General features: G+C 52.5%; 2 protein-coding genes across 4 annotated transcripts; one reads left to right on the top strand and one right to left on the bottom strand.

The window, feature by feature from the left end:
• Positions 1-649: 649 nt before the first annotated feature.
• Positions 650-19,422, top strand: LOC117651756 (sphingomyelin phosphodiesterase-like). Of its 3 annotated transcripts, none has more exons than XM_034396072.1 (13): positions 650-951; positions 13,012-13,208; positions 13,316-13,394; positions 13,475-13,608; positions 13,700-13,864; positions 14,124-14,348; positions 14,576-14,748; positions 15,043-15,234; positions 15,448-15,618; positions 15,993-16,191; positions 16,261-16,445; positions 16,717-16,902; positions 18,640-18,835. In XM_034396072.1, the coding sequence occupies exons 2-13, from the start codon at positions 13,191-13,193 to the stop codon at positions 18,683-18,685; spliced, it is 1,773 nt and encodes a 590-aa protein (XP_034251963.1). In that variant the 5' UTR covers positions 650-951; positions 13,012-13,190; the 3' UTR covers positions 18,686-18,835. The 3 variants fall into 3 exon arrangements, with proteins under 3 accessions (XP_034251963.1, XP_034251962.1, XP_034251961.1); XM_034396071.1 differs by having other exon boundaries at positions 16,717-16,825; positions 18,131-18,781; XM_034396070.1 differs by having other exon boundaries at positions 653-951; positions 16,717-16,825; positions 18,640-19,422.
• Positions 19,423-21,359: 1,937 nt separating this feature from the next.
• On the bottom strand, positions 21,360-25,106 carry LOC117651571 (RUN domain-containing protein 1). Its single transcript, XM_034395702.1, has 13 exons — positions 24,961-25,106; positions 24,580-24,676; positions 24,356-24,496; positions 24,113-24,278; positions 23,917-24,011; positions 23,533-23,623; positions 23,274-23,422; positions 23,041-23,177; positions 22,738-22,948; positions 22,441-22,650; positions 22,239-22,336; positions 22,053-22,147; positions 21,360-21,958 (listed from the first exon to the last, which is right to left on the bottom strand). Exons 1-13 carry the CDS (start codon positions 25,104-25,106, stop codon positions 21,852-21,854), a joined length of 1,743 nt encoding a protein of 580 aa, XP_034251593.1. The 3' UTR covers positions 21,360-21,851.
• Positions 25,107-25,404: the final 298 nt, after the last annotated feature.

Here is a 25,404-nt window from a genome sequence, read left to right as displayed (position 1 = left end):
CGTTCGGCCCGTTTGGCCGGGAATGCAGGCAGCTGGGGCAGCTGGACATGGGCGGTGAGCGGCAGTGGAGCCAGCACACAGTGGGCCAGAAGACCGGCGCAGCGGCCAAAACTCCAGACGCGTTTTGAGCTCCAGAGTCGCTAAATAGCACATCGAAACGTTCGTGTGACCCCACCAATGGATTGCTCTCCGAACGAGGAATCCATTGGTGGGGTCACACGTTCGCTTCGAGTCCTGTTTAGCGACTCTGGAGTCTGGAGCTCAGAACGCGTCTAGAGTTTTGGCCACCTCCACCGGTCTTCTGGTCCACTGTGCACCGCCAGCACAGCCAGCACGTCGAACCGGTACCGGCACATCACCTGCCTCGCCCGTCCGCCTGTCTGTCCGTCCGTCCGTCCGTCTGTCTGTCAGTCTGTCAGCTTGTCTGTCTGTCTGTCAGTCCGTCTATCCGTCTGTCAGACCGGCTGTCTGTCTGTCTGTCTGTCTGTCTGTCTGTCTGTCGGGCCGTCTGCGGTCCGCCTTTCTCCGCCACGTTCACGTCTTCACGTCCCGTCCGTCCCGTCGCTCCGAGCCTTCCGAGCACCTCGCCGCCCCCTCCCCCTCTCCTGTCGCCTCGGCGTGCCAGGCGTGCCCCGCCAGTCGCTGCGTGGCGCGGCGCGCGGCGTCTGCTGCTTGCCGTGTTTACAGTGCAGACGGTTTCGATGCTCCGGCGGAGACACTCGCGCTGCCGCTGCCGTGTCTCTTGGCGTGTCGCGTGCGCGGCTGGGCTGGACCAGCGCTTCCGGCAGACCGCGATAAAACGGTGCTTGATTCATTTCGTGTCGAAAGAAAGAAAACCAACAACGAAATAGAGTGAAAGTGACAGTGTAGCGTGCATTGCGTTGTGATCTGTGGATATGGATCGGAGCTGATCGCACCCGCCGAGTTTTGGATTACTTTGAGCGTCGAGCTGTAAGTTTCGCTATTATTATTGTTGTTGTTTTGTTGAAATCAAAAGGAAGTAAAAGTGAGACAAAGGCCCCGCTCTTGTTGTCGCTGCTTCGGTGACTTACTTCTGTATCGGTGTATCGGCGCGGCGGGCCACATCGGCCGTGTTTGACGTTACACGAGATAGTCACGAGAGTCTGTGGGAACTTGGGGTGCACAGTGGGCCAGAAGACCGGTGGGCGCGGCCAAAACTCGAGACGCGTTTTGAGCTAAACAGGGCCCGAACCGACCGTGTGACACCACCAATGGATTCCTCGTTCGAAGAGCAATCCATTGGTGGGGTCACACGTTCGGTTCGAGTCCCGTTTAGCGACTCTGGAGCTCAAAACGCGTGCGGGGTTTTCGTCTCCACCGGCCTTCTGGCCCACTGTGGGGTGTGCCTGCAGTCTGCAGGGCGAACAGGGCACTTCCCTTCCCTCCGCCACCATCGACTCCGCAGCGCTCCACGGCTCGGCCGGTACAGCTCGCCTACAATTAGTGCCTCTTTCTGTTTTTCTTGTTTTCTCTCGGATTTTTGGCGCCGGCCCAGAACAGCAGTCTTCGGGAACTTCCACGCCGTCCGGGAGGTGGCTGGACTGGACTGGTCGAGGTTGGTGGGAATGCTGCCGACTCCTGCTCTGGCGGCCCGAAAGTCTTACTTTCCTTGATGTTTGAACACGCGTCACAGTGGCGACTCCAGAGGGGGAGGGACATGGTGGTCATAAGCCCCCTCCGCGTGTAGGCAACGAGCCTTCAGCAGGCAAAACGTGTCATGATCCGAAATGTTGGCCCTGAATCTTGTGACCACGCAACTCAATAGAGTCCACGCCTCGCGAACCGCGCTACGATTGGAGCCGGTCAACACGTTGCCGAGGAGCGGGCCAGGCTGCAGGGCCGCCGGAAGTACTTTCTGGTGGGGGGGGCGAAATTTTTATGAAAAATTGTTGTGTTGCCTACCGTTAAGGGGCAACACCCAATACGGTTTAGACTTCTCTAATAGTGTTCCAAATCCAGCGAGCGAAGCGAGCTTAAAGCGAAAATTCATACAATTCTAGACTTTAACACAACTTTTGCCATTTTTAGAGCATAATCACACGCTTTATTGGTGGGCGAAGCGAGCCAAACGGCAAAATAATGGAGGAAAATTAAGAAAACCTGCGAGCGAAGCGAGCAAGAAGCCGAAAATCAAAGAATTTGCGACTTTGCTATATTTTTCTCTCTATTTCGAGCTCAAAATGGCACTTTTGTGTCTGAAAGTGGGGGGGGCGATGCCCCCCCCACCAGATTTTGGGGGGGTCAAGTCGCCCCCCCCGCACCCCACTTCCGGCGCCCTTGCCAGGCTGGATTTGTCCGGTTGCTGGATGGAAGCGCAGCCGCCTCTCTCCGTAGGACCGTTTCGTCGCTCTGTCTCTCTCGCACCTATAGGGAACGGCCCATGAGTGCGACAGAGACAGAGCGACGACCAAGGCTGACGAAGCGCCGAGACCCGCCTGGAGCCGCTCCACTGCAAATAGCGTCTGTTCACCTTCCAGTGGAGTGCAATTACCTTACGCAACGCCTAGCGCAGCCCCGCGCAGCAGCCTTCAGCCCGGCGCAGTGCTTGACGCGCTCCACACACGGACTGGCTCCGAGAGTCGTTTTCGTCGCTCTGTCTCTCTCGCGCTCGTGCGAGACGCCCTACGAGTGCAAGAGGGAGAGCGCGACGAAAACGACTCTCGGATTCAGTCTGCAGATCCGTCTCTGTCTGCGAAAAGTATTAGCACCCAGCAGGCAGTCGCTCTGTCCCTCTTGCACGCACACGCGGCGCCCTGCGAGTGCGAGAGAGACAGCGACGAAAAGGACGGCAGGCCGGGGCACAGTGGGCCAGAAGACGGGTGGAGGCGGCCAAAACTCTAGACGCGTTTTGAGCTCCAGAGTCGGTGAACAGGGCTCGAAGCGAACGTGTGACCCCACCAATGGATTCCTCGTTCAGAGAGCAATCCATTAGTGGGGTCACACGTTCGGTTCGAGTCCCATTTAGCGACTTTAGAGCTCAAAACGCGTCTAGAGTTTTGGCCGCCTCCACCGGTCTTCTGGCCCACTGTGCGGGGGTTCGAGTCCCACGTCGCAGCTGCAGTGCGCCACGCCACTGTGCGTCGCCGCGTCGCCGCCATTGATGGATGGCACGGCAGACCGAGTCCGAACGGCGCTCTGTCTCTCTCGCACTCGAGGCGCGTCCCGTGGCCGTGCGAGAGAGACGGCAGTCTGGGCCGCGCTGGGCCCGGGGCGGTCGGCAACAGGTACCCCGGTCATCGCGTCACGTGGTCTGTGCACGCCATGGCAGTGCCTTGGCCTGGCAGTGCCCTGGCCTGGCAGTGCCCTGGCCTGGCAGTGCCCTGGCCTGGCAGTGCCCTGGCCTGGCAGTGCCCTGGCCTGGCAGTGCCCTGGCCTGGCAGTGCCCTGGCCTGGCAGTGCCCTGGCCTGGCAGTGCCCTGGCCTGGCAGTGCCCTGGCCTGGCAGTGCCCTGGCCTGGCAGTGCCGTGCCGCCCGGGGGCTTTCCTCTGTCGGCCGGCAGGCGCATCATTAGACTGGCTCGGCAGCCAATCAAAGACCAGGCTGGCATCTCCCGCCAAAGAGCGGTCCTCTTATTGGCTAGCCAAAGGATTCCCTCCGTGGACAGGACCATGCAGTGCAGTCGGAGCCCCGGCGTCCTCAAACCGGGCTTTGAATCAAACGCATGAGAGTCCTCGATGAATTCCGCGCGCAGCACCGGCCGGTCCATGGGAGCCAGCACGTGGTTGGCTTTAGCCCTGCAGGCTGATTACGAGCAGGCTCGGACTGGCCCTGGCCCCCAAAAGGCCCCAGCGGATAAGACCGCAAAAGGCCCCCGATCATCATTATGTTTTTGCCCTTCATGACCAACTTTGTGAGGCTACCGCTCCCAAACTAGTTGCGGTCAATAGCCTTCCCGATACAGGGCATGGAAGAGTAGGGTCTTAAGAATACTAGGGCGTCGAGGGAGGCCTTTTACGGCAACTAGATTGGACACAGTGCCCGCCCAAAGTCAGCAAAATCAGCAAATTTCCGAGATTCGACCACTTTTTGACCAACTTTGGTCCCAAAATCGTTGCGGTCAAAGGCAAAATCGTTGTGGTCAACGTCTTCCCAATACAGGGCATGGAAGAGTAGGGTCTTAAGAATACTAGGACGTCGAGGGAGGCCTTTTGCGGCGACTAGATTGGACACAGTGGCCACCCAAAGTCAGCAAAATCAGCAAATTTCCGAGATTCAACCACTTTTTGACCAACTTGGTCGGAAAATCGTTGCGGTCAAAGCCAAAATCGTTGTGGTCAACGTCTTCCCGATACAGGGCATGAAAGAGTAGGGTCTTAAGAATACTAGGGCGTCGAGGGAGGCCGTTGACCGCAATTAGATCGGACGCAGTGGCCGCCCAAAATCAGCGAAAACGGCTACTTTCGTCCTATATATACTAGGACTCTTTGACCAACTTTGTGACGTTACTGGTCCCAAACCCGAATGGCCCCGGCAGATTTTTCTGCCTGTCTGCCCTGGCCAGTCCGAGCCTGATTACGAGAGCCGTTCGCTCTGTCTCTCTCGCACTCACGGCTCGTCCCGTATTGGTGCGAGAGAGACAGAGCGACGGAAACGACTCTCGGCCCTCCGCCGGCTTGGAGGGAGGCATCCACGCGACTCGATTAACAGTAGCGCTGTGATCCGCGGCGTGCATCTAGGGCTAGTCCGTTGTTTTTGTGCCGCGTGGTGCCGCGTGGCCTGCAACAGTGCCGTGGCGGCAGATAGCCTACGTGGGAGTCGTAGTCACGCCACCGAAGCACTGCGAAGCGCAGGCAGGGCGCCGATCGTGCCGCCGCACTTTGACGTCACGCCAGTGCAGCCAGTGTCCACTCCCTTCCTGGCAGGCCCGGCCCGGCCCGCCACAGTGGGCCAGAAGGCCGGCGGAGGCGGACAAAACTCTAGACGCGTTTTGAGCTGCAGAGTCGGTGAACAGGGCTCGAAGCGAACGTGTGACCCCACCAATGGATTCCTCGTTCGGAGAGCAATCCATTGGTGGGGTCACACGTTGGTTCAAGTCCCGTTTAGCGACTCTGGAGCTCAAAACGCGTCTAGAGTTTCGGCCGCCTCCACCGGTCTTCTGGCCCACTGTGCCCGGCCAGGCTTGGCCCCAAATGAGCGGGGAAGGGGCTTTACTTTGTTTGGCTGCTGGTTCTGTGTTGGAAAAGGAACCAGCCAATTCGATTCGATTCCGCAACATCGCCACGCCTCCAAGTGGCTGCAGCAGGCCGGCTGTCCGGAAGTCTGACGCAGCGGCCTTGCGACGCAACGACACGTCGGATGACACACGCAGCACGCTGGCTGGACGCGGCACGCTCCACCACACACTGTAAAACGCGAAAAAAACACTCTTTTTTGCGACCAGATGCACGGCGCGTTGTTTTCCAGCGTGGCGTGATAGCTGGAGCCGTACCACTGCCGAATGATTCCGAAGTCGCTCTGTCTCTCTCGCACCCGTGCGGACCTGCCCACGAGTGCGACAGAGACAGAGCGACGGAACAGCCGCCGGTTCCGCTCCAACGAGGAAGCGGCGAGGCTTGTCCCGCCCTGCCTAGCCCTGCCCCCTGCCCCTCGGACCCACGGCCCCACGCAGTCCACCGCCACTGCCGCGCCAAATTTCCAGCCGCGTCCACGAAAGTTTGACGCGCGGTGACGGAAAGAAACAATGCAAAAAAAGCGACAGCAAAAACAAGACGTCGACTGAAAGTCTGACTTGGTCACTGCGCATTCTGGTGCACAGTGAGTCAGGAGACCGGTGGAGGCGGTCACAATTCCAGCCAGACGCGTTTTGAGCTCCAGAGCTGCTAACTAGGACTCGAACCGAACGTGTGACCCCACCAATGGATTGCTCTCCGAACGAGGAATCTATTGGTGGGGTCACACGTTCGCTTCGAGTCCTGTTTAGCGACTCTGGAGCTCGAAACGCGTCTAGAGTTTCGGCCGCCTCCACCGGTCTTCTGGCCCACTGTGCGGCGCCAAGGTGGCCGCGGACCGCGCGCCGCGCGCCCTCTGGCGGCAATTGCCGGCGATTTACGCGGCCGGCGAGGCACTGAGGCAGCGAGGCAACGAGCCTGGTAATGATACCCCGCGTTTAGTTTTGGGTTTCGATCGGCCACCGCGGAGCGCGGCGGAGCGCGGAGTGCTGAGACCACCTGCCATTTGGGACGCACGCGCACGCGGGAAGTTTCCATTATTATTCCCACCGCGTTTTTCCCTTTTCGTTTGGTCCCCTTTTTAGGCACGAAGTAGCCTTATAGTATACCCAGGACTCAGCCGGCTCGAGATTTGATTTGTGTGGCCCTTTATGCATTTCGGAAGTTTTCTATACGATTTTAATGAGATTTTGCAGACTAGTAGAACTTTGAACGCTGATTCTGATGTTGAAATCTGGTCAAAAATTTGGTGGCCAATTTTGAGAAATTTGCTGTCAAAATCGCCGTTTCCATGGCAAAACTCGACTCGTCAAAGGAAAAAAAAGGGAGTGGGGGGAGCCGAGCCGGGGCGGACCAATAGCGGAGCTTCTTTTTGGGTCTGTACAGCTTACTCCAAAAGCTGAAAAAGCAACGTTCGAAATGAAAAATTTCTTTGACTGCAGGTAGACAAGATGCAACAATAGAATTGGTGCCGGTTCGAACGCAGTTTTTCGGGTAGAACTATCCAATAATACTTCTTGATTGGAGTGTTTTTGGACATGCGCAGTGTTGTTGTTGTGATTCAGTTAGCACTAGGACCACTTCGCTCCACCTCGCGACTTGCAGTGCTCATGTTCCTCGAACAAGACTCACCCGCGTTTCGAAACCATCCCTCCCGAGTTTATGAAGTTTGTCAAACCAACCGTCGTGGTGTTGATACGTTGTAAGGGAGAACTATTACACAGAATTGAAGAAAACATGACTAGAGAACCATAGCCTTTTGAAACAAGCCAAACAATTCAACGTCCACAACAATGGAGGGGCAGTTTTAATGCGCGACTGCTGGCGCTTTCAGCTTCGCGATTTTCGCAAGGGCGCAGACGCCGAGAAAATAGTTGCCAACCCGAGAAAATTAATTTACTGACTTCTTTCTGCTAAGAACATTTTAATCATGATGGACTTCAAAGATGTTCCATTGTCAGAACACTGCGGAATACATTAGCATTGGAATTTTTTGAATTTTCCAGCATTTTGATTTCTATTTATTGTCAAGTTTAAATTTCGACGGATGGCACATCGACCACATTGGTACCACTGCCATTGGTAGTCCCCTGAGCCACAACTTCACAACACCACTTCTTTTCTTTCTCCACACTCTTACACAATAATCAAATTGACTTCGTGACTCCTAGGATTTCTTGAAATCGTATTTTTTTTCGGTAATTTTTTTTGAGGGGGGGACATTGAATATTTGACGCGGGTCGCGCGGAGCTTGTGTCGGCGTGACGCTGAGTGGATTCGAACGAGGCGAAGAAAACAAGGCCGGTCATTGCACAGTGGGTCAGAAGACGGGTGGAGGCGGTCAAAACTCTAGACGCGTTTTGAGCTCCAGAGTCGCTAAACAGGGCTCGAACCGAACGTGTGACCCCACCAATGGATTGCTCTTCGAACGAGGAATCCATTGGTGTGGTCGGTCACACGTTCGGTTCGAGTCCCATTTCGCGACTTTAGAGCTCAAAACGCGTCTAGAGTTTTGTCCACCTCCACCGGTCTTCTGGCCCACTGTGCATTGCGTCTGGCCGCGGCGCGTACTTACTTACACTGTCGCGGCGCCGCACTTTCACTTTCGCAAAAACGAATCGCACCTCTGGGCCAATGCGTGACACCGGGCGTGCCTTCGCAAACGGGCCTGCCGCTCCGTCAACCCAACTGTGTACACTGTGCCGGCAGGCACTGAACACATGGCATGTACGCAGTATTTGCTGTATACTGTGTACACGGTTAGATTTACAAAACACATTTTTTTTTTTTGAAGTGTTGAAGTAGTCTTTTTAAAATTAAAGCCTTGTGGAGATGGCAGGCGGCGCCGAGCCAAAGTGACTATTTGTCTGTTATTTTGTCGAAATTCGGGCAAGCTGCGCTGCGGTCCCGTTCTCCGAGTGAAAGGGTGGAGTGATTGACGTGACGTCACCGGCCCTGCCGATGGCGTGTAATTTGACTCGCCGTCCACCATCGACCCCTAACGGGGAACACCCCGACGCGGCGGCCACCCCAGCGCTCCCCCACCCCTTAGCTTTGCATGTCCATCGCGGCTGACGCGCAGTCGGTACCGAAGCGCAGCGCCGTGTAGGCCGTCGTCCAGTCCGTGAGTACATGCCGCCTGGCCCGGCTTCGAATCCTCGCCCGAACAAAATTTTTTTCCGGTGGTGCGCAGTGGGCCAGAGGACTGGTGCAGGCGGTCAAAATCCCGGATGCGTTTTGAGCTCCATAGTCGCTGAATGGGACGCGAACCGAGCGTGTGACCCCACCAATGGATTGCCCTCCGAACGAGGAATCCATTGGTGGGGTCACACGTTCGGTTCGAGTCTTGTTTAGCGACTCTGGAGCTCTAAACGCGTCTAGAGTTTTGGCCGCCGGCGCCGGTCTTCTGGCCCACTGCGCGGCGCACCCCAGGCGGCGTGCTCAGACAAATTCCTGCGGCCCACCTATATGCCTGCCGCCGGCGGGGCGGCGGCGCGGCGGCGTCGCTCTTGCTTCCAATCTCTTAGGCCGCCACCCCGCGGGGCCTCAAGGGCCGCGGGGGCGGTGCACAGGGGCGGCGCGGGGGCGGCGCGGGCCCCACGAGGGGGCTTGGAACTGTGGCTGCGAAGAAAGTTGGCAAGTCGTTGAAAAGAGCGTGGGCAGGGGGCCTTGCAGGCGGCGGCCAGGAGAGGTGTCCCCGAGTGGAGTTGGAGTCAAGAAGTGACCGTACCGTCTTTTCCGCCCCGCGGAAGCAACGCCTTGTTGTTGTTGTTGTTGTTGCTGCCGGCGAGGATGAGCGCTAGCTAGAGAGAGGCTGGATGCGCGCTAGAAGTGACCTCACCTGACCCACATTGAAAGTTTGTGACGTAACGCACTCTTAAAACCTTACGAAGTATTTTGAGCATACGTATAACAAACTAAAATACTTTGTTATACGAAGAAATAGTTCGTAAATTACGAAGTATTTTCTTTGTAAGCTTACGTATGCTCAAAATACTTTGTTATACAAACTACTTTTCTTTGTAAGGCCCAAAATAGTTTGTAAGGTTTTCTCAGTGCGAGTGCCCACGGAGGCTGAGGCTGGCCTTTATCGGGATGATGTCTGTCGGAAGCGCTGCTGGCGTGGCGTGTGCGGCACACTGTGCGCCGCGGTGGCCGCACTGTGTAGCGGCTTTTTGTTGTTGTTGGCGCGCGCGGTCCGCGACCTCGCGTTAGGAAACCGGCAGCGATGCCGCCGGCGCGGCGCTGCAGCGCGGCTTGCATCGGACGAAAGTGAAACGTTGCGGGCCGGGCCGGGCCCACTAGTGGGCCAGAAGACCAGTGGAGGCGGCCAAAACTCTAGACGCGTTTTGCGCTCCAGAGTCGCTAAAAAGGCCTCGAACCGAACGTGTAACTCCACCAGAGGATTCCTCGTTTGGAGAGCAATCCATTGGTGGGGTCACACGTTCGGTTCGAGTCCCATTTAGCGACTCTGGAGCTCAAAACGCGTCTAGAGTTTTGGCCGCCTCCACCGGTCTTCTGGCCCACTGTGGGGCTGGGCCGGGCCAGGCTAGGCCATGCTGGGCGTGGCGGTCTTTCGATGCGAGGCGCGAGGCAGCCAGTGTCGTGTCGGGTCAGCAGCTCGGCGTCAGCGAGCGTGCCGACGGCGGAAGCCTAGGGTGGAAGCCGCGGATAGTGTATCCGCCGCGGTCGGGTGTAGAAAAAGACACTCTGGGAATGTCTAAATTTGGCGTCTCAGGCCACCGGAGTGCCAAATTTCGGTGAGGGTGATCTGGACCAAGGAGGCCCAATTTTGGCATTTAAAACGGATGGGCGCTGGAGTGACAAGCAAATTTACCAAAGGAGTGGCCCGCAGTACAGTGAGCCTGAATGCCGGCGCAGGCGGCCAAAACTCTAGACGCGTTTTGAGCTCCAGAGTCGCTAAACAGGACTCCAACCGAACGTGTGACCTCCTCCAAGGTGTGACCCCACCAATGGATTCCTCGTTCGGAGAGCGATCCATTGGTGGGGTAACACGCTCGGTTCGAGTCCCATTTAGCGACTCTGTCTAGAGTTTTGGCCGCCTGCGCCGTTCTTCCTGTCCACTGTGCGCAGGCAGTCGGCAAGCCATGGCCCCTGACGAAGGCCGGGTAGGCAGTCCCGCAAGACGCGCCGGCTCGACGGGACGGCCTGGGCGGCAGGCGCTCGCCGCTTCACGTGTTTGTTGTGTTTCTCGAGTCGCCGGCGTGATGGTACACTGGGGCCGAGCCGATCCCCGGCGGCGAGTCGAATCGGCCACAAAACTTGGCAACGTCCGCGCGCCGCGGAATAGTAATGACGGTACCTGTTTTGCGCGGCTGCGCTGCTCGGCATGGCACGGCACGGCCGACGCGAAGGACGGCCTCGTTGAGGTGAGGTGACGGTGCTGTGACTATGGTTGTCTGGAGCACCCAGAAAGTACCACTGTTAAAGGCCAGGCTGGGAAAATAGCACCTGTGAATGGTACTTAAAGGAGAAGAAAGAAATAAAACCAATTTTTTAAAATGTTTATTTTTAAAAAAAAACAACGTCAAAGCCAATCCTGTGTTGGTTGTTGAATCCTTCGAGAATCCTTCCTGTTATAAACCAATCATTTTAACAGTATTTTTCAAAAAGATGGAATTAAAGGACGAAAGCACTGGCAGGTGCGAGGCTGAGCGGCTTGGTTCACACCTGTGGGAACCCAGACTGCGCACGCCACGCATCTCCGTACCGTTTGGACTTTTTTGTTTCAACCGTCTTTTTCTTTTCAAGTTCGCTCTGGCGCGCTCGGAAGGCCCCGGCCGTGCTGTTCCGCCCGACGGTGTACCTACCGAAACATGACGGGGCCCCGTTTCCGATATCGGCCTCCCTAGGCCTTTTAATTGATTTGTTTTATTGCTTTCTAAATAGTTTAACACGGTTGCCAACAACTTTTCCTCCTGCTCCGGAGTCGAACCGCGCCGCGGCCGACGCCACTTTTTCCGCCATTTCTTCTTCTTTTTCCTCCCCTTTGCCTGCAACATGATGTGTACGCGACCAGTTTATCTGTTTTCTTGCTCTTGGCGATGCTCGGCACGTGTGTGGACGCCACGCCACGCCCGGGGAGGGGGCTGCCCTGGCTCCCAGCCCTCAGCCTATTGGCTCGTAAAACTTGACTGGAAACGGAACACGGCTGGAACCGGGGGAACCACGGCGAGCCGCGGGGACCCGAGGGGAAGTGCGGCTGCTGCCGCGGGACATCGTTGTGATAACTGTTAAGGACCACGGCCACACCATTATGTGGGAGTGAAAGCCCCGAGGTCCTTGGTCCAGAAGTCTGGACGTGAAGGTCCTGTCTGGGCGCTGCGGTCCTCGACCACACGTGCACAGTGGGCCAGAGACTGGTGGAGGCGGTCAAAATCCTGGTCCTTCACAGTCACTAATTGGGGCTCGATCCGAACGTGTGACCCCACCAATGGATTGCTCTCCGGACGAGGAGTCCATTGGTGGGGTCAAACGTTTGGTTCGAGTCCTGTTTAGCGACTCTGGAGCCCAAAACGCGTCTCGAGTTTCAGCCGCCGGCGCCGGTCTTGTGGCCCACTGTGACGTGGGCGTGAAGTTGAGGGACGTAGGGAGGTGCCCCGGGCCCGCACGTATGCGCAGCCTGGCAGGTCATGAGGTGGTGTTTATTTACCGAGGGGCTGCTCTGGAAGGAGTTCAATATCCCCCCCCCTCCTCCGGCCCGCCCCGAAATGCGCAGCGCATCAACCTGTCGGGGGAGGGGGAGGGGGAGGGCCAAATCCCGCCGACCCTGCAGGGCCCTGGCCTGGCCCTGGCGGCGAAAGGCCTCGAAGGACGCGGAGAATGGGCACAGCCCGGCCAAGGCCCGGACTGAATCCGCAGCGTCGCTCTGTCTCTCTCGCACTCACGGGGCGCCCCCACAGGGTGCGAGAGAGACAGAGCGACGGCACGGCCTTTCGGAATGGCTCGCCTGCACGAACGCATCACTGCATTAAGGTCCCGGCGCGTTAGGCGCGGCGCGCGGTGCGGCGCTGGCCTGTGGCTCGGCGCGGGGAAGACCTTGACCTAGCCCCCTCTCCGCCCCCCACTTCCGCTGCACCGGACCGGTTCTCATTCCCCGACCGGGCGGCAAGCGGCGGCAAGGCGGTGACACTCTCGAACTGCATCGCCTTTCCATCCACTTGGCGCCGTCTCTCTCGCACCTCCGCGAGACGCGCCACGAGTGCGAGAGAGACAGAGCGACGCGGCCCGTCGTCATCGCCATTTGGCTTGGAAATTAGGACCGGTCGCGCTGTGCCGCTGTGCGGTGCACTTCCGGGCACTCGCCGTTTCCAGCCCCGTTTCCGGCCGAACGTACGTCTCTGCGCGTCGGCCGGAGTCAGCGGCAGCAGTGTCTTTTCCGCCGGTGTCCAGTGGACGCGACACCGGAAGCAGGCAGCGCCCGGAGGCCCCGGAGGCCCCGGAGGCCCCGGGCCGCACTGCCCGGCGCTGCCGCGGTGACCTCTGTTTCCCTTTTCAGTCAGGCTCTCCTCGTGGCGGACGGAACGGGACGGGACGACAGCTGGAGTTTGAAAAGCCACTCCACTCTGAAATGGCATCGCTCGTTTCTTTCCCATGTTGTTGTTTTTGTTGTTGTTTTTGTTGGCCGGAACTGCAATCCGAGGCCTAATTAGCGAGCCGGCATGAAGGAGGCCTGCTGCAGGGAGGCGGGGCGCGGCGGGGCGGGGCGGCCGAAGACGCTTGAGGGTCCGCGCCACTGTCAAAGAGCCGCTGAGTCAAAGAGCACAGCGGCCGACTCTACAAACTGTGCTTGCCGTTGCAGGTCAAGATGGCCCGGCCCGTGGCGCGGCCCCTGGCCTTGGCCGTGCTGCTGTGCGCGCTGGCCTGGCCCGGCCTGGCGGCGGCCGCGGCGGCCCCAGGAACGCGACGGCGGTCTCGGACGTCGACAAGTACGTCGTGACGGGCAGCGACGACGGCGGCGCCCCGGCGGACAACGCCGCCATGGAGATCGGCACCCGGGTAAGCTTGCGCTAGCGCTGACAGCCGAGCGGTCAGCGACGGGCTTGCGACGGGGACGGCCGCGGGTTCGAATCTCGGTTTTTAAATTCTTTTTCTTGGCTTTGCAGGCCGGTGTGCTCGGCCAGGCGGCGCAGGCCGTCGGCAACGCGTTCATCGGCAAGGGGAAGTGCTTCATCTGCGTGGTTGGTGAGTCGCTTCGGTTCGTCGCGCCATGTGGCTCCGCCGAGCTTCGCAGTGTGGGTGTCTGACGGCCGTGCTCTGCGCAGCGACGGGGCTGATCCAGAAGAAGGTGAAGGACGGCGCCACGGACGAGGACGTCGCCAATACGCTCACGGAGCAGTGCAAGCTGTACCGCGTGCAGGAGCCCGCCGTGTGCGACGGCGTCATCAGGCTCTTCGCGGTACGTCACGTGTTCAAACACTCCCTCTCGTTACAAAAAAAAGTTTGAAAAAAGTTTTTTTTTATTTTGTATTTTTATTTGATGCCTGCAGCCGGAAGTAGTGTACATCATCAACAACACCAACCTGACGCCCAACGAGATCTGCTCGTACGCCTTCACGGACGATTGCGGTGATGACTTCGACCGGAAGCACGACTGGACAGTGGAGCTGCCCCCGGGACCGAAGCCCCCCGTGGAGCCCGAGCGCGAGCCGAAGGCAAGTGCGGAACAGTGGGCTGGGCCAGAGGAGGCCGCTGGGGGCGACCAAAACGCCAGACGCGTTTGGAGCTCCAGAGTCGCTAAATGGGACTCGAACCGAACGTGTGACCCTACCAATGGTTGCCTCGTTCGGAGAGCAATCCATTGGTGGGGTCACACGCTCGATTCGAGTCCCATCTAGCGACTCTGGAGCTCAACGCGTCTGTAATTACGCTCTCTGAGCGCGGTGTTTGAACCCGCGACCTTCTGCCCCGCAGGCCGGCGCGCCGCGACTCAAGCTGCTGCAGCTGTCCGACACGCACGTGGACCCGCACTACAAGGAGGGCTCGCTGGCGGACTGCGAGCTGCCGCTGTGCTGCAGGGGCACCAGCGGCCCGGCCAACGGCAAGCGCCTGGCGGGCAAGTGGGGCGACTACGGCCGCTGCGACGCCCCCGTCGCCCTGCTGGAGAACACCCTGCAGCACATCGCCAAGGAGCACCCCGTAAGGCGGTGGCGGCCCGAGGGGCACGCAAAGTGGCTACTTGCTTTTTGTCGTCCTTTCAAGCGGCTATCTAAGGGTCAATTATCATTTTCCCCCTTCCTCTGGATTTGCGCTTGCCAGAGAGGCCTTTCGTCGCTCTGTCTCTCTCGCACCCATTCGGGACGCCCTGTGAGTGCGACAGAGACGGAGTGACGTGACTTGCCACTGCTACTGTCGCGTGCTGCCAGGACCTGGACGGCATCCTGTGGACGGGTGACCTGCAGCCGCACGACATCTGGAACCAGACGCGCGAGGAGAGTCTGAGCATCCTGCGCCTCACCACCGACATGATCCTGCGCGCCTTCCCCGGCGTGCCCGTGTTCCCCGCCCTCGGCAACCACGAGGCCGTGCCCGTCAACAGGTCAGTGCACTGGGAATTCGAGTGTGTCGGGGCGAGACAGTGGGCCAAAAGACCGGCGGAGGCGGCCAAAACTCTGGACACGTTTTGAGCTCCAGAGTCGCTAAATGGGACTCGAACCGAACGCCTGACCCCATCGTTCGGAGAGCAGTCCATTGGTGGGGTCACACGTTCGGTTCGAGCCCCATTCAGCGACTCTGGAGCTCAAAACGCGTCTGGAATTTTGGCCGCCCCACCGGTCTTCTGGTCCACTGTGCCACAGCTCTGAACTGTTTCTGAAGTGACTGGTTGTTGCAGCTTCTCGCCGTCCACGGTGACGGGCCGCTTGTCCATGAGCTGGCTCTACGACGAGGTGGCGACGCAGTGGGCGCACTGGTTGCCGGCCAACCAGTCGGGGCTGGTGCGGCGCGGCGCCTTCTACAGCGTGCTCTTCAAGCCCGGCCTGCGCGTCGTCTCCATCAACACCAACTTCTGCAACGACAAAAACTGGTGGGTCCCCCAGCGCGCCGAGCGCAGCAGACTGAGAGTCGGTCTCGTCGCCCTGTCTCTCTCGCACTCATGGGGCGTCCCGTATCGGCGCGAGAGAGACAGCGAGAGCGACTCTCGGGATCGGTCTGCAGCACAGGGCGGCAGGAGAGGGCGCTTCTCGTGTTCGTTTTAGTTTGGCGGTCTGAAAACGGCGTGCGCTGACGGTCCCTCCAGGTGGCTGCTGCTCAACAGCGACGACCCGGACCAGGAGCTGCACTGGCTGGTGGAGGAGCTGCAGAAGGCGGAGCGGGCCGGCGAGAAGGTGCTCGTCGTGGGGCACATCCCGCCGGGCACGCCGGAGTGCCGCTCCGTGTGGAGCAGGAACTTCGACGAGATCCTCTTGCGGTGCGACCTCGTGCACGACTCAGCTACCCTGCAGCCCGCGCACAGTGGGCCAGAAGACCGTTGGAGGCGGCCAAAACTCTAGACGCGTTTTGAGCTCCAGAGTCGCTAAACAGGACTCGAACCGAACGTGTGATCCCACCAATGGATTCCTCGTTCGGAGAGCAATCCATTGGTGGGGTCACACGTTCGGTTCGAGTCCCATTTAGCGACTCTGGATCTTAAACTCGTCTAGAATTTCGGCCGCCTCCACTGGTCTTCTGACCCACTGTGCCGCGGACCGATTCCGCCGCTGTCGGAGAGAGACGGCGTGGAATCGGTCCACTGCTGTCACTGGTAGGGCGCGGCCGGGGCTGACGGCGTCCTTTCGCACGCAGGTATGAGAACACGGTGAGCGGCCTGTTCTTCGGGCACAACCACTGGGACGAGTTCCAGCTCTTCTTCGACCGCGCCGTCCCGGACAAGCTGCGCCCCTACGCGGTGGCCTACGTGTCGCCCTCGGTGACGCCCTACGAGAAGCCCAACCCCGCCTACCGGATCTACTACGTGGACGGCGAGCACCCGGACACCACCTACGTGAGGCCGAGGGAAAAATGGGCGCCGGCGGGAGTCGAAGCCCCGTCTCACCCGTGGTTTGTGTTGCAGAGCGTGGTGGACCACGACACGTGGACCATGGACCTGAAGGCGGCCAACCGGGAGGGCACCCCGGAGTGGATGCGTCTGTACAGCGCGGCCAAGGCCTACAACCTGCCGTCGCTCACACCCTCGAGCTGGACGAGGCTCGTCCGGGACATGGCCTCCAACGACGCCCTCTTCGACGAGTTCTACAAGTGAGTGGACGGGGGAGCCAGAAGACCGCTGGAGGCGGCCAAAACTCTAGACGCGTTTTGAGCTCCAGAGTCGCTCAGTGGGACTCGAACCGTACGTGTGACCCCACCAATGGATTCCTCGTTCGGAGAGCAGTCCATTGGTGGGGTCACACGTTCGGTTCGAGTCCCATTTAGCGACTCTGGAGCTCAAAACGCGTCCGGGTCCACTGTGGGCGGCGTCCCCCGCGTCGTGCGTGCTGCTCCAACGGACACCCTGGGCGTCCTTTTGCAGGAACTACTACCGCGACAGCGCGGAGCGGCCGGCCTGCGACAACCAGTGTCGCCGCAAGATCCTCTGCCAACAGCTGCAGGGCCGCTCCAGGGACACAACTCCTTGTCAGGTGATATGGCGGCTGTTCGACGCCGCGCACCCCACTGCCGCCTGGTGGCAGCTCTTTCTCAGCCGCCTCTCCGGAACGTATGTCTGACACTGCGTCTGGCAAAGCTGCTCCACTATTTATTTAAAATTATTTATTTATTTATTTAATTATTTGAAGCACTAGCCACGTGTACTGTACATAGACCTTAACGGCACGGCACGAAGGTTGTGTTTACTTACTATTCACCAAAGAAACCGGGTCTTCGTTGGTGCGGAGTGGCCGGTGGCAGTGTGAGGCCGAACCTAGAGGCTGACGGCGAGTTCGGCAGTCTGCGGGACTCGCCTTGCACTGCCCCGCCCCACCTCACCCTCGGTCAGCACGAGTGTCAGCGACCTGGTCAGCACTGTCAGCACCCTGATCAGCTGTCAGCTGTGATCTGCTGCAGTCTGCTGCAGTCAGCACACCGACCGGATTGGATCCAATACTCTTGGCTGTCTTGATCCTTTCGGAAAGTAAAATCTAACATCACTTTCCGTTTACTCTGTTCTTCTGCTTTCTGGTCTAACACTGTTGACTTGTCTGATGAAATGGCATGTGTAGTCTTAGTAGACCTTGCACTAGCTGTACTAACTTTTGGAAAGTCTCGGATACTATGTTCTGTTTCACAGAAGCTCCTAAAGATCCCTGCGACTGGGGCAACTACTTCTTCTATCTCTCCTTTGTTAATGTCCTCTATTTCTTCTTTGGTACTCAGCAAAATAGCTACCGTTCCCTTTGGAGCCCGCGGAGCCAAGACGCAGTGCAGACAAACGTATGCTGGAGAGTGGTTGTCACCCAGGGCTAACAGAATCATCATGAAAGCCTCATGGTGCATGATGCGCTATTAATTAAGTGATGATTCCGTTTGCCTTGGGACAAAAACTGTCACCACGGCTAACTATTTATTCTTATTATTTTCACTTTTTTTCTTGAACTTCATGTGGTGGTCCAGCATAATGTTTTTTTTTTTTTTAATTTTTTCTTAGCCATCAAATATTAAGTTTGGTGAAGTGTTTGTGAGTTGAAACAAGTCTCTTCAACTTGAGGAGTGGAGGGGAGGGGAGGGGGGAGGGGGGGCTTGTACTCCAGTTTGAGGAAATATAACATGGCATCCCACAACTGCTAGGTCGGCATCAAGAGTGGTTGGCTTGCAGCCTTCTACCTATCTCTCATCCATTTAAATTATTAATTTTTAAAAAAATTATGCTGGGGCACTTGATGTAGTGGACATTCTTTATCACATCCATAATTATACTTTTATTTATCTAACGTAATTTTCATGAACAGGTGTGTTTAGGTGGATGGTTCGAGGGAAAGCCAGGCAAATTTGGCAACCGCTGGGTAGGACGGCCTTTGTTAGGCATTGCCCAGAATACAGCTCAGGGAGTCCTGGGAGCGTTGGGAATCGGCAAATCAAAACAATCCTATTTGTGCAATGTTCCAGATAATTAATTATCTGGCTGTTAGTTGAACTGCATCACAATTTTCTCCATGAGCTAAATTTATGCAGCATCAAAGCTACTAACACACACACAAAAAAAAAATTATGCATCTAACTTCATGAATTGAGCTAAACATAACATGGGATCCGGATTTTCTTTGCATTCCCTTTGTGCATGAGCGCCTTGACACAAGCTACTTAACTAATCTTACTCCACTGTGCAAAAGTGTTTTCAACACAAATTTTAAGCCATTTTCGAGATACAAATACAGTGAATCTGAATCGCAAATGTATTTGTATCGTATCATGTCATCCGCAACTAACATGTGGGTCATGTGTGCTTCCTTATCTGCAGCTCTTCCTTCCTCTGGAAGTCAGTGGAAAGGATGTTCCAGACTTGAAAGAGACAGAAGTTGTCAGTCCAACGACTCAAAAGCCTCAATTACCAATGGCTTCATCACCACCGCCGTCATCGAGCTCTAGTTCAACGAATCCTACAGCTGCTATTGTGTTCATGCTGTTAGCTTTGATATCTGCATGTGGTGTGCACCTGTGATATGGACAGCTGTTTTTTTAGCAGCATGGAGCTAGCATCAGTGAATGAAAGCATGTTGAAAATGGATTTCGGCAATTCAGTTCATCTGAGGGGATTTCTGTTCATTTTACTGATATTATGCCATGGATCTCATTATGACTATTTGAGTGCTGCATAACTTGAAGACGTGTCAAATGAAATGTTAGTTTGTGACTTTTTTGCGTGTGCGCGGGTGTGTATATGTGTGACAAGATAAGTACATATGTAGTAAATAATTCTATTTTTTGTTTGTAATTATCATAGTTTTAAAAAAATGTACTGTTCACAGCCTTTGGGGTGTAAAAACTGACTTTATGGGAAAAATATTTTTTAAGCAATCTTTTTTTTTTTTTGCTCTGATAGGTTTTAAAACATAATAACTACAGAACTTCAAAATATTTTTGGGTGTTAAAGAAATTGTATTTCTGTGACCAACCTTAACTTGCGTATGAATGTTTATTTTAATGAGTGCTAATAATAATGCTATGTGATGTTTTTATTACCATTTTGTGATAGTATTTTTGTATGTAGTAAAAAATAAAAAGGCAACTCCTCTACTAGTAATTTTTGTTCATCATTGAAATTACATATGGCCCAGACTCACCACAGTCCACCACCATCTCACCTCACATTAGACTGAAATTCATATGGAACGTTGCTATGGGCCAAAGGAACAGAAGCCCGGTGCCCCATGATCTATGACACATTCTATTTGGTGTCAAAATGATTTTTCCCGTGACACTGGTTAAGTTGTAGAAGGTGTGGATGGTGGGTTGCCTACCTACACGGCGCATCTTGAAAGCACTCCAGTTTTTCGCCATAAAACATCGTTAAGAGCCGAAATGGCCTTCGGAATAGGGTCAGGAGTCACAAGGGAGTCCTCCAGCACAACATACTCAAATTTGGGCCGTTTTAAAATCTTTGCCAAAAACGGTAAAAAACCATGATGTATAGCCTTAGCTTTTTTTCGACAAAATGGTCGACCACCTCCGATTTGTCTGAAATTCATATGGAACGTTGCTATGGGCCTAAGGAACAGAAGCCCGGTGCCCCATGGTCTTTGACGCATTCTATTTGGTGTCAAAATGATTTTTCCCGTGACGCTGGTTGATTTGTAGAAGGTGTGGATGGTGGGTTGCCTACCTACACGGCGCATCTTGAAAGCACTCCAGTTTTTCGCCATAAAACATCGTTAAGAGCCGAAATGGCCTTCGGAATAGGGTCAGGAGTCACAAGGGAGTCCTCCAGCACAACATACTCGAATTTGGGCCGTTTTAAAATCTTTGCCTTAGCTTTTTTTCGACTAAAATGGTCGACCACCTCCGATTTGACTGAAATTCATATGGAACGTTGCTATGGGCCTAAGGAACAGAAGCCGGTGCCCCATGGTCTTTGACGCTTTCTGTTTGGCGAAAAATGACTTTTCTTATAACGCTAGCTGAGCAGAAGTAGTTGTGGATGGTGGGCTGCCTACCTACCTACGCGGCGCATGCAGTGAGGATACAGTGAGGAGTATTGAGGAAGTTCTCCAGCACAATATACTCAAGTTTTGGCCATTTTAAAATTTTTTGCCCACACTAAAAAGAAAAAACAGCATTGAATTGAATAGCTTTCACATGACTCTAACAAACTCGTTCCGAAGCTAGGTTTGAGGTCAGTGTCTCTGTATATTTGCTTGAGGCAGATGCAAGTGTAATCGATCGTCAGATGGATGTTTTAAAATTCGATATGTGGTTAATAAAAATTGGATTGAAACAACACTGAATGTTTTGAGACTTTATTTCAGGCCTGTAACTATCATCTTATCTTTAATGCACCAAAGTCAAGGGCACCTTTAGTGGTGGACATAAAATATCACAACACTAACTGTACACACCAAATAATTATACAATATGTACTTCCACATCCCAAGACAAAATCACCACACCAAGTTTTCTTTGCAATAAGGACTAGGATTTCAAAACAATTACTCAGGAAGACCCAAGCTATAAACCATCTACAAAATACAACAAACAATATAAACATACTATTCTCAAAACAAGCTGGCAAGAGAATTGATAGAGTAGAGTAGGATCTGTGAACTTGTGCAGATATGGCATTTCTTTGAGATTCAAATTAATTTTGGTGATAACAGAACAACTGATGTTTAAAAAAAGAACAACAAGAACAATGTAACAATATTCAGTAAAACAAAATACTATCACAAAAATGGAATCTGCATTACAATCTGACTAGGTAATAAGTACAATCAAAAAATCAAGAAAAAACAAAACAACAGAATTAACATGATACCATAAAATCCATTTAAGAATACTATCAACTATGTTTTTCATTCTAAAAAAAGGAATTCTAATAATAATAATATGAATTAACTGTTTGGTTACAATCATACCTCTGGAAAAAAAATCTTGAGATTCTTTAGAACATACAAGAGCTAATAAAAAAGACATGGAAATTTTCTTCTTATATTATCTTTCTGCGATGCAGATATGACACAGAAGTGGAGATCAAGTATTTAATGTCACTGGCAATGATTTTCATAATTTGCCCTTTAGACAAGGCTCCCTGAAAATTTTAATTGAGGAAAATATCCCGCCAATCGGGAAGTTTTGATCGGAATACTGTTACATCCTCAGAGACGGGTCCATCCCTCATGGTTACATGGATAATAGGAATTTACCAATAAGTCTACAGCATACATAAACACAGTTAAGAAATTAAAGATTCTCTTTATGATTAAATTAGATGTACATATGACTAATAAATCTGTATCATCTAGGAGCATGTATCACATTACTACTCAAGCCACAATTTTACAAATCAGAAGTAAGTCTTGTCATTTATATACTTGTCACTCTGATACTAATTTTATTTTATTCCACTACTTCCCTGTGTGCCACAAGAACAGTCACCAAATTTGCTCTCCTATAGACCAAGACGAATGTGCAAAGTCATGCATATCCCAAAAGGGCCGTATCAGAAATAGAAATTGCTTAAAAAGCATCCTTTATGTTCTGGAACTGTCTCACTGCTAAATCAACTGGAAGTTCAAAGTGGAATTTTGTCAATTTCTCCAATGAACGAAGGCTGTCCTCAAATCCTGTAGGAAAAACAAAATAGAAAGTATTAAATCTGACAAGACAGCAGCATGGTAGTACTTGCTACATGTCCGTATTTTTATCCAGTTAACTTACCAGTTTTGCACACGTAACTCCATGGTTGGTAATATGCCTCCACAATGGGCTGACAATGGAGTATGAGCCTCAACCAAAACACAAGCTTCTTAGAACTGCAAAAAATTAAATTAAATAAATTATCACTAATTGTAGAAACACCATCTGTAATAATTCATTGATCATGAAATAAAAAAGCAAACATACTTTAAAGCGGCACAAACAAAGGCTTTGAAGTGAGAATCATAGCTGCGTTTATATCTTGTGTGGCTGCTTATTATGTTGTCAATGGTGCTTAGCAGTTGCTGTTTAAACAGTGGAAGAAAAGGTATTAGTACACACCATCATGCTTCTATACATCTGAAAACAAAATCCACAACAAAGATATAAGATAACTTTGTTTCATTACCTGCTTGTTTGATACTGCAACTCCACCCACAAGTTCCAAGTTGAAACTCTGAGACAAACGTCTTGCCGGTGTAGCATTATAAGACTCTCCATTCTTCAAGTCATAATATGCCAAAATAAGTTCCCAGGCATGAAAAGTTTTTTCCTTCACTGCAGGGCCACGGACAGGAAAGCATCCAATTAGTGGAACCAAGCTCAAATTTTGGTTGTTCTGCAAGAAACAAAAATAAATTCAATGGGAAGTTCCAAGTATTTTATTTACTACGTATCTCAATCAGAAATAAATGCTTAATTCTACCTGAATAAGACCATGTTCAATAAGATCTTTAATGGCCATTGCCAATTTTTTTCTAACAGCAGTAGTTATGCGAGCATTGCACATAACAATAGGCGCTCCTTCAGAGTCTGATGCATAGTCTTCACTCTCTCCAGTGCTTCGGCCTTCAGTGGCTTCTTTCATAATTTCTGACACTTCAGCAACAGCAACCTCTAGGCGAGCACGCAAATCACTGGGATTGGGAGAAACTAGAATGTTAGTCAACAGTAACAGAGAGTAACAAACAAACAAAAAAAAAAATTTAAGGCAGATATAGACACACACCCCCAGTGATTAACTTTCATTGTCTTCTTCATGGTGTTTTTCCTAAATACATCTTGTCCGCATCCAAACTGCGATACAGCAAATATTTGCATAAGTACAGCAACCTTTTTCACTATATTAAGAGTTTTTTCTCGAATCTGCAACAAAGAAATTAATTTAATTTCCAGGTAAAACATACATTTAGCATTCTAAAAACTTCAAAGAATTATAGTACTGAAATAAATGAGTCAAACCTTCTTTTCTTCAACGTCAAACTCTTTTTGACGAGTTTGATAACTTTTGACCTTTTTGGCTCTCTGTGTGATGGCACAAGTTTCAGTGTGAACTCGACAATTACATGTGCATTTTTGATGAGTGGTGAGGAGAGGATCATTTCCGGTCTCTGAAATTGAAGAAGAAGATGAATTGAAGCCGTCCAGAAGTGGCATTTACTACTGCTCTGACGATTAAAAACTAGTAGTTTAAGTCAAGCTACAGCCTGCATGCAAATACCTTGAAGAAAGTCAACAAATCTTTCCAGATCAGAAATTTGTGTTTTCAGTTGATTGACCAGTTGTTCCTTCACCTTTAGTGGGTTGATTAGCTAGCATGAAAATGATTAGTTTGTTAGTATTATTGGGACGATTTTTAAAAAAAAGAAAGAAAGTTAGTAGGGTCAGTTGAAGTAACAATGGGACATAGTTAAAAATATTGCAGGGGTAAAAATGGGACTCTCCATTTCTAGATGATTCTACTTGTTCAGGATGTAGTATGTTGATAGTATGTCTCATTTTTGTCCCCTATCCTATTATTATCCCAAATGACCAATGCCAACCACATGCAATCCGCACTAAAATAAAGCTTGCCATTACATTTCAATTATTAAAATTTGTTTACCTCCCCAACTGCCTCATCAACTTCTTTCTTCAACATTTCTGGAGTTAACACTTCAATATCATCAACTTTGAGATTCAACTTTCCTTTCAGTTCATCTAAAGGCAAAAACATAGAAAATGATATCTCTCAGATTTTCTTATACATGGTGGAAACACAAGAGTTGCAGGAGTAGAAACTGAATGGGAGCAAGTCTTACCGATAAGTAGCTTCTGTCTCTCCAGAAGTACACTTTGAGGGAGCCCAGCACCACCAGTCTCATAGGCATACTTCTCTAAATCCTCTAACTGCTCCTTTAACTGTTTTATCAGTTCTTTTTGTTTTTCTCTCTGCTGTGTCACATAGTCTTCCTGATTATTTGCACTCTAACAAAGAAAAAAGAATATCAGTAGAAATGGTCTTGTAAAAGAAAGTCATGACAGCAAATTTAAGTCAATTTTACCGATTCTTTATCATCTTTGCAGAAAAAATGGGGTCCCTTGACCTCTGGAATGCCACGAAATGCAAATTCTTCCAGATCTTTGAGAAGAGCATCTTTGTCATTCACTGGGGCATCAACAACTTGCCGTAAACGAAATTGTACCTGAAACAGGTACATATAATGAAACAACTAAATAACCAATAAACAGCAATACTTTTTTTTCATATGGTATAAAAAAGTTGTACCTGAGCAAAGTGTGATGTCAGTGCAATGAGAGATGAATTGACAACATCAAGCTGTTCTTCCAACTCCTTCGTTCGAGATAAGTCACCAGGGTAAAAGCTGAAATACAGAAGCGGGAACATAATTAACAATCCAGAACACACTTTTTGCTAGTTCCTGCAAGTCCCTGCTATTCTCAGGGAAATCATTTTAAATTACGTTGTCTTTTGAGGCCACCAGATTGGTGTAGCCACCCCCTAACCAACATGACAACCACCCCTAACCACACTGGCATTAGATAGTGGCTCCTCAACGAGATTTGGAAAGTAGTCAGGTAACGTCCACCACAACGGAAAACCCAAACTAAAATGTTCATGTAAGGACCAGAAACATAGAAAACGTACCAATTGCCTTCGTAAGCAGATTCGAACTGGGCTTCGTCGTCCAGTTCGCTGGCTCCAACTGGAGCCCAACGCTCTCCAGAGGGCTTTCCATCGTACAAATCAAACCCCTCGGCCTCCTCGCCAGAGATTGAAACCTCTTCCATCATGATGACTGTTTACACAACTAAGGTTCCCATGGCTTCGCCAATTTTAACTGCGCACAGTAGCAGAAGACACTTGACAGCTGTTGTGGGGGTGTCCGCCGTGTCTGCTGCAGGGGCGCAAAATTTACCCCCTTCCTCCAGCGGGTGCTTTCCACTTCCACACACACAAATAGGTGCACCAGCAATTTTTCATCGCTGTCGTTCTAGTCTCGGTCCCTGCCAACTGCTGTCAGCATTATTCGTCCTGAACGGTAGGGACTCCTTCCGTCCTAAAGTTCGTAGTCTTGTCAAATCCAACTCT

This window comes from Thrips palmi, unplaced genomic scaffold (assembly GCF_012932325.1).
Source record: "Thrips palmi isolate BJ-2018 unplaced genomic scaffold, TpBJ-2018v1 HiC_scaffold_6, whole genome shotgun sequence".
In the NCBI taxonomy this organism is placed as follows: domain Eukaryota; kingdom Metazoa; phylum Arthropoda; class Insecta; order Thysanoptera; family Thripidae; genus Thrips; species Thrips palmi.
Note: the sequence above shows the minus strand (reverse complement) of the source record. Positions and strands in the feature narration are given on the sequence as shown.

What these genes read in the sequence shown, in the direction of transcription:
- LOC117651756 (XM_034396070.1), top strand. An exon ending in GTGCTTCATCTGCGTGGTTG is followed by an intron (nt 13,395 to 13,474) that starts GTGAGTCGCTTC and finishes TGCTCTGCGCAG; the next exon opens with CGACGGGGCTGATCCAGAAG. An exon ending in AGCCCGAGCGCGAGCCGAAG is followed by an intron (nt 13,865 to 14,123) that starts GCAAGTGCGGAA and finishes TCTGCCCCGCAG; the next exon opens with GCCGGCGCGCCGCGACTCAA.
- LOC117651571 (XM_034395702.1), bottom strand. Translation starts at nt 25,106, where the DNA reads ATGATGGAAGAGGTTTCAATCTCTGGCGAGGAGGCCGAGGGGTTTGAT. An exon ending in GCAAAGATGATAAAGAATCG is followed by an intron (nt 24,279 to 24,355) that starts GTAAAATTGACT and finishes TTTCTTTGTTAG; the next exon opens with AGTGCAAATAATCAGGAAGA. An exon ending in TTTGTTTGTGCCGCTTTAAA is followed by an intron (nt 22,148 to 22,238) that starts GTATGTTTGCTT and finishes AATTTTTTGCAG; the next exon opens with TTCTAAGAAGCTTGTGTTTT.